Source organism: Oncorhynchus tshawytscha, linkage group LG10 (assembly GCF_018296145.1).
Source record: "Oncorhynchus tshawytscha isolate Ot180627B linkage group LG10, Otsh_v2.0, whole genome shotgun sequence".
In the NCBI taxonomy this organism is placed as follows: Eukaryota; Metazoa; Chordata; class Actinopteri; order Salmoniformes; family Salmonidae; genus Oncorhynchus; species Oncorhynchus tshawytscha.
The window spans coordinates 61736733-61754491 of record NC_056438.1 but is presented as its reverse complement, the minus strand read 5'-3'; the positions used below and the strand labels follow the sequence as shown (position 1 = coordinate 61754491).

At 41.2% G+C, this 17759-nt stretch overlaps 1 protein-coding gene across 1 annotated transcript in view; it reads right to left on the bottom strand.

Moving 5' to 3' along the window:
* LOC112260581 (PH domain leucine-rich repeat-containing protein phosphatase 1) overlaps positions 1-17759 on the bottom strand; it is an 86566-nt gene that overhangs the window by 6705 nt on the left and 62102 nt on the right. The window contains exons 3-9 of the mRNA XM_024435809.2: positions 15502-15627; positions 14812-14960; positions 12469-12615; positions 7388-7615; positions 5949-6151; positions 5611-5671; positions 2287-2382 (exon numbers count right to left, since the gene is read on the bottom strand). Coding sequence (XP_024291577.1) covers positions 2287-2382; positions 5611-5671; positions 5949-6151; positions 7388-7615; positions 12469-12615; positions 14812-14960; positions 15502-15627 — 1010 coding nt within the window. The remainder of the gene's footprint in view (positions 1-2286; positions 2383-5610; positions 5672-5948; positions 6152-7387; positions 7616-12468; positions 12616-14811; positions 14961-15501; positions 15628-17759) is intronic.

The window sequence follows — 17759 nt, the reverse complement described above, 5'->3', positions numbered from 1 at the left end:
TGTCAGACTCCACTCTGTGAGGCACATCGATCTGCAGGTTGAACAATGTGAGATTGTAGACTCCTAAATTGGAATTGCAGTTTGTTTAGGAGATTTTACAGCTAATTAGTGACATGCTGATATTGACTTTGGTATTATTGTGTGTAGATACGTTTGCTAGCTAGCTCGCTACCTAGCTGGCTAGCCAGCCAGCCCATAGAGAGAGCATTGCATTGTGGGTTTTAGTCAACTTGAGCTGCAACAGATTGACAATGATTTTCACATGTTGCTACCAACCTTATTATAACGACAAAATGAAACATTTGTTCACAAAAAATAATGTTCTCACAGTGTTTTTTAACACTAACTAATAGGAATGATGTTTTGTCCTTTAACGTGCTCTGCCTCCTCTCCCATCCGAGCGGCTATCCCTGGTGCACCTACTGTAGAACCCGTAATGCTTCAATATTGTCAAAATATTTGTCATTTCACTTTGAAAATGTATTACATTTCATGTGTGGCATAAACACAACCAGTCACAATTTAAAGCTGATTAGGCCACTTAAAAAGTCTCCTGTAGGCTACCTGCGTACATTCGTCCCAAATATAATTAAGCATCCAAACTTTGCAGATTGTGGTGTTGAAAACACAAACCATGATGTTGAAGCAGCCAAAGTTGGTATGCTTTGCTTATTGGTTATGGTCCATTGGCACAGATGCCTGTTGGAAAATGAACCTTTTAACCTTTTAATATAATTATAAATATAGCAGAAAAATTTGTGATGGGGGAAGAAATTGCTACAGTTACGTATCTGGATATTATTTTTGACGATATATAGTATTGACAATATCGCAATATTATTTTGGCACTAGTTGCCTGTACCTGCACCAAAACTCCTTCATACTGTAGCCTGTTCTCCATCTTCTTTTTAAATAGGGAGCCCATGTGTTTTCAGCACATTCATTTCCATGGCTGATCAAAACTCATTTTCTTGTCCCTCTGTAGCAAACATATGGTGAGCAATATGTTTGTAACACCAAATCGCAATAAAATCCCAATACATATAGTACGATGAGAATAGCAATACATACTGTATCATATCGGCGCCTTTGTACCGTGAGGTCCCTGGCTATTCGCCGCCCTAATAAAAATGTTGAAATCTGATTTCCACCTAACTGATCATTCTCTGCAGCAGGCTCTGATCGTAGTGTACAGAGCATTCGGAAAGTATTCAGACCCTTTTCCCACACTTTGTTATGTTACAGGCTTATTCTAAAATGGATTAAACAGGCAAAACCTCAAGCTTCTGGCCCGTAGCCCCGCACAGCATCGACGGCGCCACAAAAGCATGCTGAAGTGGCAAAGTCAATATCCACATTTATAAACACAGAGCTGCTACAGTTGTTACTTGTCGTCGTAAACATCATTTTCAATTCATTATATGAGGGGAAGGGTGTGCACTTTTTTTTTTTTTTTTTTTTTTTTTTTTTAACAGTACAAGGGGAGAGTCGTTTGAAACCATTTTAAATGTTGGGGGGCACCTCCAGTTGGACCAGCCCTCCCAGTAAATGGCCCTCAAAATATTTATGTTCAACCCCCCCCAAAAAATATTTATTTTTACATTTGAAATTTTTGGGGAACTCAGTCGGGGTTCTCAACTTACTGTTGCGAGATAGAATAGTACAATATCTAAATTTGGTTGTGCAGCAGCAGTTTTTACATTGCTAAGCTAGAGGTCAGCTATCTAAACTTGTTGTCATGGTTGAATTACCGGCCGGGGTGCCCCCATTGATTTTGTTAGTCAATCTCAGTCAGAAAACTGCAAACATTTCTCTCCACCCTATGGCAAAATTGGAGGAAATAAGCTAGCAAATTACATGAAATTAGTTCTAAATTGCTAAATCTTCTCTCTACCCCATGGTAAAATATATAGAATTTCAGAAAACGTTGATTAAACTACAACATTTTCTATATACCCCATGGCCAAATGTGCAGAATTGCATAAAATTAACTCTAAAATGTGAAAAAATGGTCTCCGCTGTCAAGAGGGAGGGCACTAAGATATTTTTCTCACAATGTGGGGAGGGGGGGATAGAAAAAGTCCAGTGCTTTGACATTAGTGATTATGAATGGAAGCAGACAAGCTGTTTAAGATAATTGAGGCAGAGCCATTGGGAGAATAGAAAGATAGATTTGATAGTAGTGAGACATTGGGAGCAGGGACCATGGAGAGAAACTGACTATGTTGTGAGAGAGAATGTGAGTGAGAGAGAGATATAATGGGAGAGAGTGATAGAGAGACCGACCGTGCTGGGAGCTCAGTAACAAGGTTGTGGCTGAGGTCCAGAACTTCTAGTTTCTTTATCTCACACAGCCACTCTGGGACAGCCTCCATACGATTTCTACAGAAAGAGAGGGTGCGAGAGAGAGAGAGGGGTCAGGTTTGAGGAGACTGAGAATGTTGGGTTTAACCTCTTACAGTTGCTGCTCCATATGTGATATGTGACTAGAATGGTGTTGTAAACAACAGTCAACTTTCAGGGACATAAACATGTCTTATATCATCAGAAAGGTTAAATGATTGTTAATCTAACTGCAGTTTCCAATTTACAGTAGTAGCTATTACAGCGGGAAAAAAGACCATGCTATTGTTTGAGGAGAGTGCACAACAACAAAACACTTTTACCAAGGCAACTGGTTTGATACATTCACCTCTGACGGTAAATAAGGTACTTACATTCAGTAATCTTGCTCTGATTTGTCACCCTGAGGGTCCCAGATATAAAATATAGGATAGTTTTGTTTGATAAAATATATTTTTATATCCTAACACGATCCATGTTGTATACAGTGTTTTGCATGAATTTCAACTCTTTCAACAAAACAACTTATGAAATCTAATCGGAAAAACATTGCTTAACCTGGTCAAATTCGGTTTCAGTGCAATCCTCAGACACTCTAGAAGGCAACCAAACGTGTATCATCATTCTACATTACATATTGGCTACACAACACGTCAATTAGCCCATGAAGGTCAGCCATCATTACGCACCAATGAGACTAGCGGTGGTCACTTGATTGACAGTGTCTTGGTCCAATGTCCACCTATCATTTTGAAACATAGCTATCTAGATAGCCAATGAGCTGGACATTCCAGCAGTATGTGAACACCCTTTCTATGACAAACAGCCATCATGCTAAAGCTGTGCACAACAGTGTTCATTCTAAGGGTGAAAGCAAACAGGACGCACGGTAGTTTAAGTTACGCAGCGGTTCGTTCTCTTCCACAAGTGTTTTTGGAAGGAAAATATCCACTTTTAGATAGTAAAATATGTTTTTGCTTCTCATGCTAATGCAGTTGTTCAAATGGTTGCATATTCATATTCATATTCATTATATATATATATATATATATACACACACACACACACACACGACACACACTTTAAGTCGGAAGTTTACATACACTTAGGTAGGAGTCATTAAAACTCGTTTTTCAACCACTCCACAAATTTCTTGTTAACAAACTATAGTTTTGGGAAGTCGGTTAGGATATCTACTTGGTGCATGACACAAGTCATTTTTCAACCAATTGTTTACAAACAGATCATTTCACTTAATCACAAATCCAGTGGGTCAGAAGATTACATACACTAAATTGACTGTGCCTTTAAACAGCTTGGAACATTCCCGAAAATGATGTCATGGCTTTAGAAGCTTCTGATAGGCTAATTGACATAATTTGAGTCAATTGGAGGTGTACCTGTGGGTACAAGGCCTAACTTCAAACTCAGTGCCTCTTTGCTTGACATCATGGGAAAATCAAAAGAAATCAGCCAAGACCTCAGAAAAAAAATGTAGACCTCCACAAGTCTGGTTCATCCTTGGGAGCAATTTCCAAATGCCTGAAGGTACCACGTTCATCTGTACAAACAATAGTACGCAAGTAAAGACACCATACGACCACGCAGCCGTCATACCGCTCAGGAAGGAGACGCGTTCTGTCTCTTAGAGATGAACGTACTTTGGTGCGAAAAGTGCAAATCAATCCCAGAACAGCAAAGGACCTTGTGAAGATGCTGGAGGAAACCGGTACAAAAGTATCTATATCCACAGTAAAACGAGTCCTATATCGACATAACCTGAAAGGCCGCTCAGCAAGGAAGCAGCCACTGCTCCAAAACCAACATAAAAAAGCCTGACTACGGTTTGCAACTGCACATGGGGACAAAGATGGTACTTTTTGGAGAAATGTCCTCTGGTCTGTTGAAACAAAAATAGAACTGTTTGGCCATAATGACCATTGTTATGTTTGGAGGAAAAAGGGGGAGGCTTGCAAGCCAAAGAACACCATCCCAACCATGAAGCACGGGGGTGGCAGCATCAAGTTGTGAGGGTGCTTTGCTGCAGGAGGGACTGGTGCACTTCACAAAATAGATGGCATCATGAGAAGGGAACAATTATGTGGATATATTGAAGCAACATCAAGACATCAGTCAGGAAGTTAAAGCTTGGTAGCAAATGGGTCTGCCAAATGGACAATGATCCCAAGCATACTTCCAAAGTTGTGGCAAAATGGCTTAAGGATAACAAAGTCAAGGTATTGGAGTGGCCATTACAAACCCTGACCTCAATCCTATAGAACATTTGTGGGGAGAACTGAAAAAGCGTGTGCGAGCAAGGAGGCCTACAAACCTGACTCAATTACACCAGCTCTGTCAGGAGGAATGGGACAAAATTCACCCAACTTATTGTGGGAAGCTTGTGGAAGGCTACCCAAAACGTTTGACCCAAGTTAAACAATTTAAAGGCAATGATACCAAATACTAATTGAGTGTATGTAAACTTCTGACCCACTGGGAATGTGATGAAAGAAATAAAAGCTGAAATAAATCATTCTCTCTGGTATTATTCTGACATTTCACATTCTTAAATTAAGGTGGTAACCCTAACTGACCTAAGACAGGGATTTTTTTTTACTAGGATTAAATGTCAGGAATTGTGAAAAACTGATTAAATGTATGTAAATTTCTGACTTCAACTGTATATGTTTTTAGATATGTGTTGTGTATTTGATGCAGGGCTCATCCGTAGAAGTATTTAACCCCCTGTTAAAATAAAGGTTCAATAAAATAAGTAATAGTAAACTTGAGTTCTAGTGGTAGCATTTTTTTATGTTCTCTACAGCCATGTACTAGAAAATGTATCAATTGACCAATTTGGGCAAACTCGTGAGGGACACCTGAGAGACTTCATACTAAATATTATGTAGCTCTCTCATTCTTGAATGTATGTTGTGGGCAACTTCTAAAGTATCCTTCCTATCTCAATGTATGACCTTTCCTTTGCATTTCAGAGATGACGCAACAAATAGAAAAATAGAAAACACTTTGTTTTTACCAGATCTATTGTGTTACATTAATGTCACGTCTCCACAAACGTCAAAGTGTTTCTTCCGAATAGTATGAAGAATATGCATATCCTTGCTTCAGGTCCAGAGCTACATGCAGTTACATTTGGGTCATTTTAGGCGGAAACTGAGATGAAGGGTCCTATCCAGGGGAGGTTTTAAGAGAGTTTGTGTATTTTCAGCAATGTTGAGTGTGTTTATATGAGGGCATTGACCTCACCTGGAGATGTCCATGTAGGTGAGGTTGGATGGCACTGGACTGACATCTAGCTCCTGTAGATCTGTAGAAGACAACAAGAGCACTAAACCACCAGCATGTGTGACATGACAAATGGAACCAGATACTGTAGCTAGGTAGTGACAGAGAAATGCAGTGACGGAGATTGAGAATGGCACAGGCTATTTACAGATCTAGGATCAGTTTCAACTCCCCCAATCCTAACCGTAATTGTTGGTGTGGAAAATGCTAAACTGGCCCAAGATCAGTGTCTAGGGGCAACTTCAACCTACACTATTACAAGTACAGCAGGCATAGATGGACTCTAACTGGGGACTCACCGTTGTTCTGTGCGTAGACAGCCTTGAGCATAGAGCCCTTGGCCTTGAGGGTGACAATGTGGTTCCTCTCACAGTGGAGGACCTCCAGGTGGGGAAACAGGGAGGCATCCAGCTCCTCCAGCCCGTTGTCACGCACATCCAGCTGGGTCACGTGTCTCAGCAGGTCTGGCTCGTCTGGAACCACCACCCGGATCTTATTCAGCCTGATGGCACAGAGGTCAGAGCTCTCACATAACTGTACAGTAGGCAGTATGGTCCGTAGCATAATTAAACCTCCGGACACAGACGTCAGATCAAAATCAATGTCTGTATGGATGGATACGAGTATGGATGGATCGAGTTGTCAACTGAAGGGAATTCCATTTGAAATCAACTTTGATGACCGGTTGTCATTTTGTGGTTGACACCTGAGTTTTATTGAAATGAACACATTAAGTATATTGAATCAATCTTCAATAGATGGTCTGATATTTCATATAGGATGTGTGACTTAACAAAGGTATACTTCAGGTTTAAGGTCTGACCTCAACGGCCCTATCAGTGTGTATTCACCATCAGGGTTACTCATTAACTGACCTGACACTTGGCACATTTCGACGTTTTTTTGGACAAGACTGGAAAAAGCTGCACCCACCGACAAAAAGAACAGAACAGATCTCACCATCATCATCTCTATCTACACTCATGTGTGATCTTTGGTCCTTAGACAAATAATGTTAAGTCACTCAAGGCCTGCTCTTTGCCAAGCAGGAGGGAGAACACCACTCTAGTAATAATTACAAGACTTTCTGAACTGACTCTGTTTAGCCTGGTTCTTTTCCAAGCTAATTGTCTGTTTAGGGTGGTTTTGTTCCATACTGACTGTTTGTTTAGCCTGATTCTGTAAGATCATCTGATCCTAGATCTGTGGTTAAAGGCAACATGTACCTTGACCTCTGTGTCTTTGCCCGTTTAGTCTGGTACTGTCCCATACTGATTGTCTGTTTAGCCTGGTTCTGTTTCATAGTGACTGTCTGTTTGTCTGGTTTTCGACTCATACAGTATAGCTTCCTCTCAGTTTGAGTTTTGCAATAGTGAGATGCTGTAACTCCAGTCAAACGTGTCTACACATGGATGGGATTATAAGCATTGTGTGATTGGATTGTGACCAAAATCAGTGAGATGAAATGTTTCCTTCTAGGTGTTTAGACGTGATTCCGGCTAGGTATACATTGTGATCAGATCACAAGACGCTTGGTGTTCATCTTGTGACCAAGTCTCCATGCATCTGCCATTTCTGTATATGCAATGGGGGAAAAAATGGGACACCAGATGGTTTGGGCTGGGTGCAAAGCCTGTTATCTGCTTGTTATGAAGATACACTGTGACTGGAGATAGGATCTGAATAGAGTGCAAGAGTGTCTCTGCCTGCTTGCCTGTCTATCTATCTAGCTGCATACCGTAGGTCGACATGTTTGAACCGGAGCAGTCTGAAGCTCTGCAGCACCAGTGTGTCCAGGCTGTTTCCAGCCATACATAGTCTCTCCATGGAGGTCAGCCGCTCCAGCACCTGGGGCACGTGGGTAAACTGGTTGAAGGACAGGCCCAGGTAGCCCAGTCTCTGGAGAGAGCCCAGCTCACTGGGTAACTCACTCAGACAGTTACCGTCCAGGAGAAACGTCTGCAGACTGGAGAGAGAGAGAGAGAGAGAGAAAGAGAGAGAGAAAGAGAGAGAGAGAGAGAGAGAGAGAAAGAGAGGGAGAGAGGGAGAGAGGGAGAGAGGGAGAGAGAGAGAGAGAGAGAGAGAGAGACGGAAGGGAGAGCATGGTGTGAGTAGATAGCACTTTAACTTCATGTGAAAAACTTCTAATGCATCAGAATGACTCTGCACATCGAAGAAGCGTTATATAGTTCAGAGAGGGTGCGGGTGCCCCCAGCTTTAAAAAGTTAAGAGCACAACAAAACATTTACGGAGCACCAGAAAATAATAATAGATGTTTTATTTGATTGCATATAGCCTCCATTAGGCTTATACTGTATGAATTAAAGCTACTTTTGAAGTACACGTTGTACCCTAGAATCATATATGTAACCCTGTAAAGGCATTTTTATACAAAAACCTGTCACTGAAGTTGCAAAATTCATTGGTGGAATATTAGGTTTCTACATCGTGTACAAGCACTATTTATATATTGATGCATTACATTGAAAATTGAACACTGTCTCTTTAAGAAAGTCAAGTTTGTGAGTGACAATATCCAAGAGATCTGTCATTCATTAATTTCCTATGACAGAGGGTTTACCCAAAATCTATTAATGAAAATAAGTCCACAAAGTACGCAATTTTGTTATGGTGGATGATGAGTGTCGAATTTTGGCAACAAAACATGTAATCTCTAATTTTCTACGTGAACCTTATTTGATCGAATATAAGTTTCATAATGGTTAGGTTGTTGCAAATGCACTGAATTAAGGGGACACACGTGGCATTTCAGAAACGTTATATCCGAGTTGTGCTGATTGTTCACACGCGTATTTTTCCATATAGACACATCCAATGTGTTTCAATCAAATCAAGTACATGCACTGAGCTTGTCTGATGCTTTAAGCGCACTGTATGATGAAATAATTAAGATAATTAAGATACTTGAGGGACTCCGACCGCAATTGATTTGATTGTGCTGGGCCGCGCTCAGACTTGCTGCGCTGTGTTTAAAAAAAAATGACAGCGAGTGACTGTTACTAGCACGGGTTGCCTCTCTCCTCCATGCTTTTTTTTTTATGTATTTTTTATATTTTTTATTTTTATTAACAACAAATCAATACATAAAGCACATGAGGGAACACAAGCATACATAGATTACAAACAATGGACAATTGTTAGGGGGTACAATATCACATTACAATTACACAAGGACCTTAAGGGACATGCATATACTTACAATTCTAACAACTTTTTTGTTAGTAGAGCATTTAACCGTCTTAAAATACAGTTCAATTTCTTTTTTGTAGGGTACGAAAATGTGGTTTTCTGTTTGTAAATTTACATTTGTGTATATGAAATTTGGCCAAAAGAATAATGAAATTAATTACATAAAAATGATTCCGCTTATTTCTATTGTATGTAAAGAATCCAAACAGTACATCTCTCCACAATAGTGTAAAATCTTCATAAATGTGTTCAATTATAAACCTACTGATGTCTTGCCACAGTTTTCTTACATGCATACAATGCCAAAAAAGATGCACAACTGTTTCTGGGTGGTCATTACAAAAGGAGCAATTTGAGTTGTTTTCCTTAAACTTCTTCATATAGTGGTTGGCAGGATAATATTTATGAATAATTTTAAAGGAAACTTCCTTAATTTTGTTAACAAGTAGGTATGTGTGTGGCAACATCCAAACTTTTTTCCAACAGATATTATCAATAAATCCATTCCAATAAGGCATGACATAAGGTATAGATACAACATCCTGCTGAAACAAGGATCGTATCGCTCTGTTGTTGAATGGACCAAAAGAGAAACAAATCTTTCCTACTGATGAGTCAACAGGGTCAACAGAAGGTAGGCTCTGAGGGTCAGGTCTTGACATGTTCCTGAATAACATAGCAACACCTGAGGGAATGGCATCTAAAACAATTGCAAAATCTTTAGGTGTTACAGGGACCTTGTAAAGTGATAAGAATTCTTTATAACTGAGTAAAAGACCCTCTGCATTTACCAGTTGGCTCACCAATAGGACATTATTTCTGAACCAATATTCTAAAAACAGAGAGGTATTTTTATACAATATATCCCGATTATTCCATATATAATATCTGTGTGGAGAAAAATTGTGTTTATAAATTAAGGACCATGACAAGAAAACCTGCCGATGAAAAGCAGAAAGTTTCACTGGAACTTTGTCAATATTAGAATTGCAAAACAACATGAAGTTAAGGCCACCAAAAGTACAAGACATGATGAGGAATAAAATTCCAGATAGAAGTGGGTCTTCTTAGGAATTGTTTTATCTAATTGATCTTGAAAGTATTATTTAAAGTAGTAAAATCCAGAAAATTCAGTCCACCATTCTCATAAGTGTTCATTACAACAGTTTTTCTAATGTAATGGGTACGGTTTCTCCAAAGAAAGTTGAAAAGCATCTGGTCTATCTCCTTGCTTATTTTACGGTCAAGATATAAAGATAGAGCACCATATGATACCTTCAGCCTTGGTTATTAGGACTCTACCTTTTAAAGATAAGTCCCTCTGTAGCCATTGATTTAGTTTCTTCTGGGGTTTTTTAATAAGAGGGTTAAAATTTAGTAAGCCTCTAGACTTCTGATCCTTTGTAATGGTTATGCCTAAATATGTAAGTTATTCTTTTACTGGAATACCATAATGTGAAGGTGTCATACAATCTTTGACAGCCATGAGTTCACATTTCTTAATGTTAAGATATAGACCAGACGCTTTGGAAAAGGATTGTATCACATTGATCGATATGGGAATTTGGTTAGCGTCTTTCAGAAAAAGTGTAGTATCATCAGCCAGCTGGCTTATAATAATTTCTTTACCAGCTATGGAAATACCTTGTACAGGACTATTATTTAAAGAATTTGCAAGAAGTTGGGTGATTAATAAAAACAGGTATGGAGAGATAGGACAACCTTGCCTAATTCCTCTCTTTAACTCAAATCTAGGTGAGGTGCCATATTTCAATTTGATAGAGCTGTTACCATTTGCATAGAGAGAGTCTTAATAGCCTTACAGAAAAAATCCCCAAAGCAAAGTCTCTCAAGGGAGTGGAAGAGAAACTGATGCTCTATTGTGTCAAATGCTTTATAAAAATCCTCTCTCCTCCAAGCTGCAGCGACCACCACATAACAGCACCGTCACACTGTCCGTGTTGCTGAAGCTGCAACATAATTACATCCATTTCTGACTGAAACTATCTGTTACTGAAATCCCTAATTTGAGAGAACACACAATTTTGTGATTCAAAATGTGTAAAAAAAAAAATCTACCAAGATCCACAAAAAAAAGGACCTTGTGTATGTTAAGTAAAATAACAACCCAATGTTTATATTCCAGGTCAAATTAGCTGGCAACAGCAAGCTAGCTAGCTACATGTCTATGAATGGTTCATATGTGTTTCGACCTGTCTCCAAATGAATATAGTTGGTTCAGAGTTCGTTTTGATATTTCAACTTCAACCTGCGTGTCCTGATCACGTCTGGATGGACAAAATCAACGTGTAAATGGGGTCAGCCATATGACAATTAGACCCGATTGCGTTTTTCTGCACATGAGCTTAGCTAGCCAATGTCGCCATCGCCTACAAGCGTTATTGGGAATTTCTATTGAAGAAGCAGTTTCTGCCCATCTCCATACTGTTCTGTCTTTGCTATCACTTTTTATTTCTGTGCCCCACATGTTTGGATGTACTGGTAATGTAACCAGGTTGTTAACTAAGAAGCTAAAGAAGTAACATGACTGAACAAGGTGTCAAATAATGCTCAGGAGCAGTTTTAGAACGGCCCGCAACATGGTTTATGAATGTAAAACATTGCGCTGGTAATATGGGTCATATCTTTTGAAATGTTTCCACAAACTTTTCTTTTTGGTAATGGTGCAGCCTTCACAGTAACACCTTTCCTCTAGGGCACTCTGGAACAACGGTTCAGCGAAGCCTAACCATTACAACAATTATTATATGGGTAAAATGTTTTCTCGCACGGGTGCTCCCAAAATATCAGGCAACACAGCAAAATATATAGGATTATATACAACCAAAATGGTCGCACTTTAGAGCCCCGAGTACAAATCAGTTCAGATTTTTCTGACATTTCTCTTGTTCTTTCAGGAATCCCTGTCCAATGCATGGTGATCAAGTACAAATCAAGAGAGCTTCATTAAACTGTTAAGTCCCTTTTGAACACCGTTCTTCACCACACTCTGATACTAAGGTCAACCTCGCTACAGCCAGTAGGTGGCAGCATTAGCATTGAGGCCGAGAGGGCTTATTGAGGAAGCCATAGGCTGTTTTCCAGATCCTTCCATCATATGAGAGGAGAGGTGCTCAGCTATGCTGCTGCTGAGAGGAAGCACGAATCACCTTATCATAGTCTCTCTCTCCTGTCCTAGATTAATGCCCCACTCTGAACTACTATCCCTTTTCCCCTGTCAGATCATCAGACAATAACCTCTTAAATATTTATTGTATTTCATATATTCATAACATTTCAGAGAGCCTCCTGACGGTGTCTGAAGTAGATGGAAACTGCCCCTAACACAGGGTCAAATATGTCTTCTTCTTTAGGAGGTTAGGGGTGAGGTCATCTGATCCTAGAACTGTGGTTAAGGGTGACATCTACCTCGACATCTATGTATATTCCCTCTGACCCCTTGTGTATGTGTCCCAAATATCACCCCATGAAGTTCACTCCGCAGGCTCTGGTCTGAAGCATCACACACTATGGTAAATAGGGTGCCATGGGAAGGAGCCTGTGTCTCTGTATATGCCCCCTGACCCCTAGACACTTCTGGAATCTTACTTGGTCATGGATCCCACAGCTTGGTCCACATTGGTCAGGTAGTTACAGCTGAGGTTGACCTCGGTGAGGGTGGAGATGTCACAGATGGCCATGGGGAACTGACCCAGCTGGTTATTAGACAGGTTGAGGCTCCGCAAACGAGAGAACCTGTCAGAGAGATATAGAAGAGAGGGGTGGTGGTGAGAGGAGAGTGAAAAGAGATGTGGGTAGAGAGAAAGAAGTCAGCGGTCTGACTCCATGTCAGCGGTCTGACTCCATGTCAGCGGTCTGACTCAACAGTTGAAAAAAAAAAGAAACAGAACCTTCAGCACATCATAGTGGAAACCTTCACATTGTCATGTTGAGAACAAGCAGAGCTTGTTGTCAGTAGCAACATCAGAGGCACGTGGCATTTGGCTTAATGTCCTATAGTAGATCAGTGACCTTCAGTCAAGTCATCCCTAGGAGACGGGAGGATATATAACCCACCCCTCATGGGCCGTTTGCAATGTTAGCATCAAAGCTGATAACCTCACAGACAAGTCTGCTGCCTTTTAGTCTGGTAATGCATTCAATTGCACACACAAACAAATACACCCACATGCTCGCAGGCAGGCACGCATACACGTGCACACACACACATGCTCGCAGGCAGGCACGCACACACACACATGCTCGCAGGCAGGCACACCCTTCATCATTTGTTAGGAGGGAAAGGGAAGCTAGATGACAGGGGTACTGATTTGCATGGCAATTTAATTCCAGCTAAGTGAGGGAGGCCAGGAGGCTGGGACAGAGAGGGAGAGAAAAGACACTACCTGTGTAGTCATCATCTCACACCATCTTTTTTCATTACTACCATTCTTCTCGCTCTCCACTATTGTATATACCATACTCATTAGTACAAAACTGTCTGTGTCTGACCAGCAGGGATGCTCTGTAGCAATTAAACTCTCATACATAAACAACCACATCTTTTAGGCACCAAACTAGCAGCTTTTCATCTGTCATGTCTGTCTTTTAAATGGTAATTATCCCCAGAATATGAAACAGCAAATCATTATATGCCATGCCAGAGCCTCATTTCATCTTGAACCTGTCGGTCCTGGCACATACAGATGTTCTCTCATCATTTGATCAGTCTGTTGTTGTAACAGGAAATGCAAACTTGTAGTATATTAAAGGCTTCTAAAGTTTCTAATTTCCACTTAATTGTCAGACTTGATTTGCCCTAACAAAAAATGTATCAACAAAAATGTCCATGAGTTATTATCCACATAATATTTAACATTTCCTGTTGCTGAAAGATTATTTTCCTGCTGTGAGAAGCTGGTCAAATGAAGAGAGCAAATGTGTATTCAGAGTCGGAAGGGCAAATTCACACACTACTCTAATCTGCAATGATCAAACAGGAACCCACTGTTTCAGGGTTCTCCAGGCCCCAGTTCTGCAGCCTTCAACCAACCTCACACACACACACACACACACACAACCCAATATACTCCCTCACACACATACAATTCCCCACTCTGCTCTTCTCTCAGAGTACGAGGACACGCACGTGCAGTTAAATGGCAAATAATTTTCTGGCTAGTATCCTAAAATGGGCTGTGACTGGTGTGCGAGCACACCCACACACACTGTACAGTACGTCTTGGCTGTATGCTTTAATCTGGGGCTAGCCACTGCCGAGTCTGTTCAGGTATTCAGGGAAAATGGAAAGAGAGCCTGGACGTGACACAGGCTTTTGGACGTTAACAAGGCGACACTCCATTTTAACTCCTCCTTCACATTTACTGGATTGGTTGGACAGTGCAGGACCTTCCCAGACATTTTTTTCTTCAGGTCAAGACCAGTATGTGGGGGATCTACTTTCAGGCGTTTCTTTTACACCTGCTATGTTAGGTTAATCTGGGGCCAGATGGTGCCCTCTGAGGAGTACTGAAAGGGAGAGTGAAGGAGGGAGCCAGGCCATATTAAAAGCCTCCCTGCAGAGGCAGACAGGTCTGGGCAACTCTAGTAGACAAACCAACCCAACTAGGCCCTGTCCTGACCAACCCAGCTCAGGCCAGCCTTACCCTGCCCAGCTCTACTAGGCCTTGTCCTAAGCCAACTGACTGACACTACCTTATTCATTCATCTTAAGTCCAGCACTATTCTGACAATTCCACTCCAATTCAGGCTAGTCCAGTCTAGTCAAGCACAGTCTAGCTCCAGCCCTACCTTATTGTGGCCCAGCCAAACCATGCTATACCCAGATCCGTCAAGGCAATGCAACCTTACCAGGCCAAGTCTAGTACCAGGCCATAAAACTCATCTCATATAATTCCAGCCCAGACCTTTCCCCTGTATGGTACCACCTACCTCTGTAGCTGTTGTAGACGGTGGTCTGTGGGGAGGAAGTTGTGTTTGAGGTTGAGGTGGGTGAGGTCCTGGCTGTAGAAGAGGTTGGGAGGCAGCTGCTCCAGACTGCAGCAGGACAAGTCCACAGAGTTGATCCTCTGGGACACCATCTGACCCACCGGGGGAGGGGATGGAAAGAAAGGGAAACCTGGTGTCAAACATGATTATCTCAACTGATGGGATGTGTGTGTGTCAAGCTTTTTAAAATGAGAAAGTCAGGATGTCAACCGTGAGTGAGACAGGACCAAACAGGCCACATACTATCTACTGCACATCTACTGCTGTCTGTCATAGTGGCCCATCCTACTGAATACTTAATCCAGTTCGGCAATACTCGCCTTACCACCGTACTCTACAATACTCCCCACACTGAACATGATTAACTAGCTACTCTACAGTCTGATTTGTGCTTGTGCCACTCCTCCTCCTAGTTCCAGGTTCTATTCTGAGTGTTCCCCTGGGCTTCCATGACATGCTCGTCCCTGATAATATTTAGAAAATAGGTTCTGGCTTTGGCCTACATCACTTTGGATGAAGAAGAGGAGAGATCATGAGAGAGTGAGCATATATGTGTTACACCTCTGGAAGCTATTGTGGATCTCATATTGTGCCACTCAGAGCTGTACTCCTCTGCACACTGTGATAATGTACCTTGGCTGCATGTCTATGCCAGCGCAGGTGTTCAGTGAAGCTGTCAAAGCTGACATAGTAGGTCTGGCTCTGGGGCCCTGCTGAGCTGAACGACAGGGAGTGGCTGTGCTTCTTCACCTCCTCCACCTACACACACACCATTAGGGCAAGAGAAAACACACACACACACACACCTTCAGGGTAAGACATACAGCTGAATTTGGAAGTTTACATACACTTAGGTTGGAGTCATTAAAACTTGTTTTTCAACCACTCCACAAATTTCTTGTTAACAACCTATAGCAACCTTGTTAACAACCTATAACCTTTGGCAAGTCGGTTAGAACATCTATTTGCTCCCTGAGCCAAGTCATTTTTCCTACAATTGTTTACAGACAGATTTTTTCACTTATAATTCACTGTATGACAATTCCAGTTCGTCAGAAGTTTACATACACTAAGTTGACTGTGCCTTTAAACAGCTTGGAAAATTCCTGAAAATGATGTTATGGCTTTAGAAGCTTCTGATAGGCTAATTAACATCATTTGAGTCAATTGGAGATGTACCTGTGGATGTATTTCAAGGCCTACCTTCAAACTCAGTGCCTCTTTGCTTGACTCAAAAACAAAATTGTAGATCTCCATGTCTGGTTCATCCTTGTGAGCAATTTCCAAACACCTGAAGGTACCACGTTCATCTGTACAAGCAATAGTATGCATGTATAGACACCATACGACCACGCAGCTGTCATACCGCTCAGGAAGGAGACGCGTTCTGTCTCCTAGAGATGAACATACTTTGGTGCGAAAAGTGAAAATCAATCCCAGAACAACAGCAAAGAGGAAGATGCTGGAGGAAACGGGTACAAAAGTATCTATATCCACAGTAAAACGAGTCATATATCGACATAACCTGAAAGGCTGCTCAGCAAGGAAGAAGCCACTGCTCCAAAACCAACAAACAAGCCAGACTACGGTTTGCAACTGCACATGGGGACAAAGACTGTACTTTTTGGAGAAATGTCTTCTGGTCTGACGAAACATAAATAGAACTGTTTAGCCATAATGACCACCGTTATGTTTGGAGGAAAAAGGGGGAGGCTCGCAAGTGAAGAACACCATCCCAACAGTGAAGCATGGGGGAGGCAGCATCATGTTGGGGGGTGCTTTGCTGCAGGGGGGACTGGTGCACTTCACAAAATAGATGGCATCATGAGGAGGGAACAATTATGTGGATATATTGAAGCAACATCAAGACATCAGTCAGTTCAAGCTTGGTTGCAAATGGGTCTTCCAAATGGATAGTGTCCCCAAGCATACTTCCAAAGTTGTGGCAAAATGGCTTAAGGACAACAAAGTCAAGGTATTGGAGTGGCCATAACAACGCCCTGACCTCAATCCTATAGATAATGTGTGGGCAGAACTGAAAAAGTGTGCACGAGCAAGGAGGCCTACAAACCTGACTCAGTTACACCAGCTCTATCAGGAGGAATGGGCCAAAATTCACCCAACTTATTGTGGGAAGCTTGTGGAAGACTACCCAAAACATTTGACCCAAGTTTAAATTGTTTAAGGCAATGCTACCAAATACTAATTGAGTGTATGTAAACTTCTGACTCAATGGGAATGTGATGAAAGAAAAAAAGCTGAAATAAATCAGTCTACTATTATTCTAACATTTCACATTCTTAAAATAAAGTGGTGATCGTAACTGACCTAAGACAAGGGAATTTTTACTAGGATAAGATGTCAGGAATTGTGAAAAACTGAGTTTAAATGTATTTGGCTAAGGTGTATGTACACTTCCGACTTCAACTGTACACTCAATGTAAGATAAATAGAAGATGAACAGACATTTGTATAACCATTGGCTGAAAACAAATAGAGTTTGACAAGACATAAGACGACATACACACCTTTTAGGTTTAGACACACAAGCTAAACATCTTTAGGGCCACTGACTGAACAAAGAACACACACACAGACGCCCACACTTTGAGGGAGAGATCATTTGTGTGACTGTTCTTGTCTCAGTGTACCAGTGTATTGTTATTTGTCATGTTTTTGTGGACCCAAGGAAGAGTAACTGCTGTTTCGGCAAAAGCTAATGGGGATCCGAATAAACCAATAATAACCCAGGGACTTTTTAGTAGACCAGACAATCCCTATTTGTGAATCTCTTCTATTTAACAGATCATGGCTCTGTTTAGTGACATCAGCAGCAGAGATTAAGATGTTCATATTAAATGGCCTTAGTCTGCAATTTTCCGTCAAGCGTA